The 1,237-nt window shown below is 35.9% G+C and overlaps 1 protein-coding gene across 1 annotated transcript in view; it reads right to left on the bottom strand.

The window, feature by feature from the left end:
- Positions 1-955, bottom strand: part of SARC_07563 (hypothetical protein) — a gene marked incomplete at its 5' end in the record, with an annotated part of 6,185 nt that extends 5,230 nt beyond the window's left edge. Inside the window, 2 exons of the mRNA XM_014298481.1 lie at positions 113-240; positions 830-955. Of these exons, the coding sequence (XP_014153956.1) occupies positions 113-240; positions 830-955 (254 nt within the window). The remainder of the gene's footprint in view (positions 1-112; positions 241-829) is intronic.
- Between the last annotated feature and the right edge of the window lie 282 nt (positions 956-1,237).

Below are 1,237 nucleotides of genomic sequence, written 5' to 3'. Positions count from 1 at the left end.
TATATATATATATATATACATATACATATATACTTATATACACACACATATATATATATATGTATATATATATTGAGGGAATCGGTGATGTATATCGCTCACAAGCACATACCTGTGGTGTATAGCAAGGGACGTCTACTAAATTGAGTAGCTGAGAGTTTGGTTTCAATCTCATACTGGATGCGGTTTTTTCTTTCAGCGCTGACGGTGAGCGAGGGACACTGAACTTCCTCCTCGCAGCTTCTTTCAGAACGAATGTGATACATGAAAATCGGGCAGATTATACATCGGGATGGCTGGGCTATTGAATACATGAATGTAAATCTGTCATATACATGCATATATGATTATATGTAATTGTGATCTATGAGTCTACATCTATATCTAAATAGACATACATATATATACAGTTGCAATCTTTGAATCCATATGTATATCTATATAATTTGTGATCATATAAAACTGTAGTATATGGATCTTTATTTATATCTATATTCTATGAACATCTATACACGAATCTATACCTATATCTATATACATATACGATCATATACAATCGTAATACATGATCGTACATAATTCTTTGTACATACATAGGGTTTATGTAGCGCGACATGCGTATGTCTCAACCTGGTTGCAAACACTTACACTGTGCGCCTCAACTTATCGTATCGATGCTTATGAACCCTTTCTCGTAGAATAGAACCCAATTGCACGGCACATGACAGCATTTGACTATACATCCAACCTTATCAATGCATATGAGTATATTTCTATAACGTAAACCACACACACACAACAAGAGAGCGAGCTTGTGCTATGCACCCACCTTCATTGACACTGACGCTACTACCACTACCCCCCTTCGGCACTGTTGCCGTTACGTTGGTTGAGTATTCGGCCGTGGATTTGTTCTCTAAGGTTGTTGTTTGAGCGTACCTGACACCTCCCAGAGCTTGGGGGGACGCGATACATATATATACGTATACACGCACGGATATGCGATTAGGAATAAGGTTAACATGAAGTACGTATGGTATTTCTTAGCCAACATGAGTTCATGGCTTCTTTTCAGACTTGATGTAGATTTAGATCGGCGTTGTTTTATCTGGCAATAGCCATCAATGGAAATTATATTAGATATGGTCATATATATATATATATACATATATATATATATATATATATGTGTGTGTGTGTGTGTGTGTATACATATACATATACATATACTATATAC

Source organism: Sphaeroforma arctica (genome assembly GCF_001186125.1).
Source record: "Sphaeroforma arctica JP610 unplaced genomic scaffold supercont1.608, whole genome shotgun sequence".
NCBI lineage: Eukaryota > Ichthyosporea > Ichthyophonida > Sphaeroforma > Sphaeroforma arctica.
The sequence above is the reverse complement of the archived record's forward strand: the minus strand, read 5'-3'. Positions and strand labels throughout refer to the sequence as shown.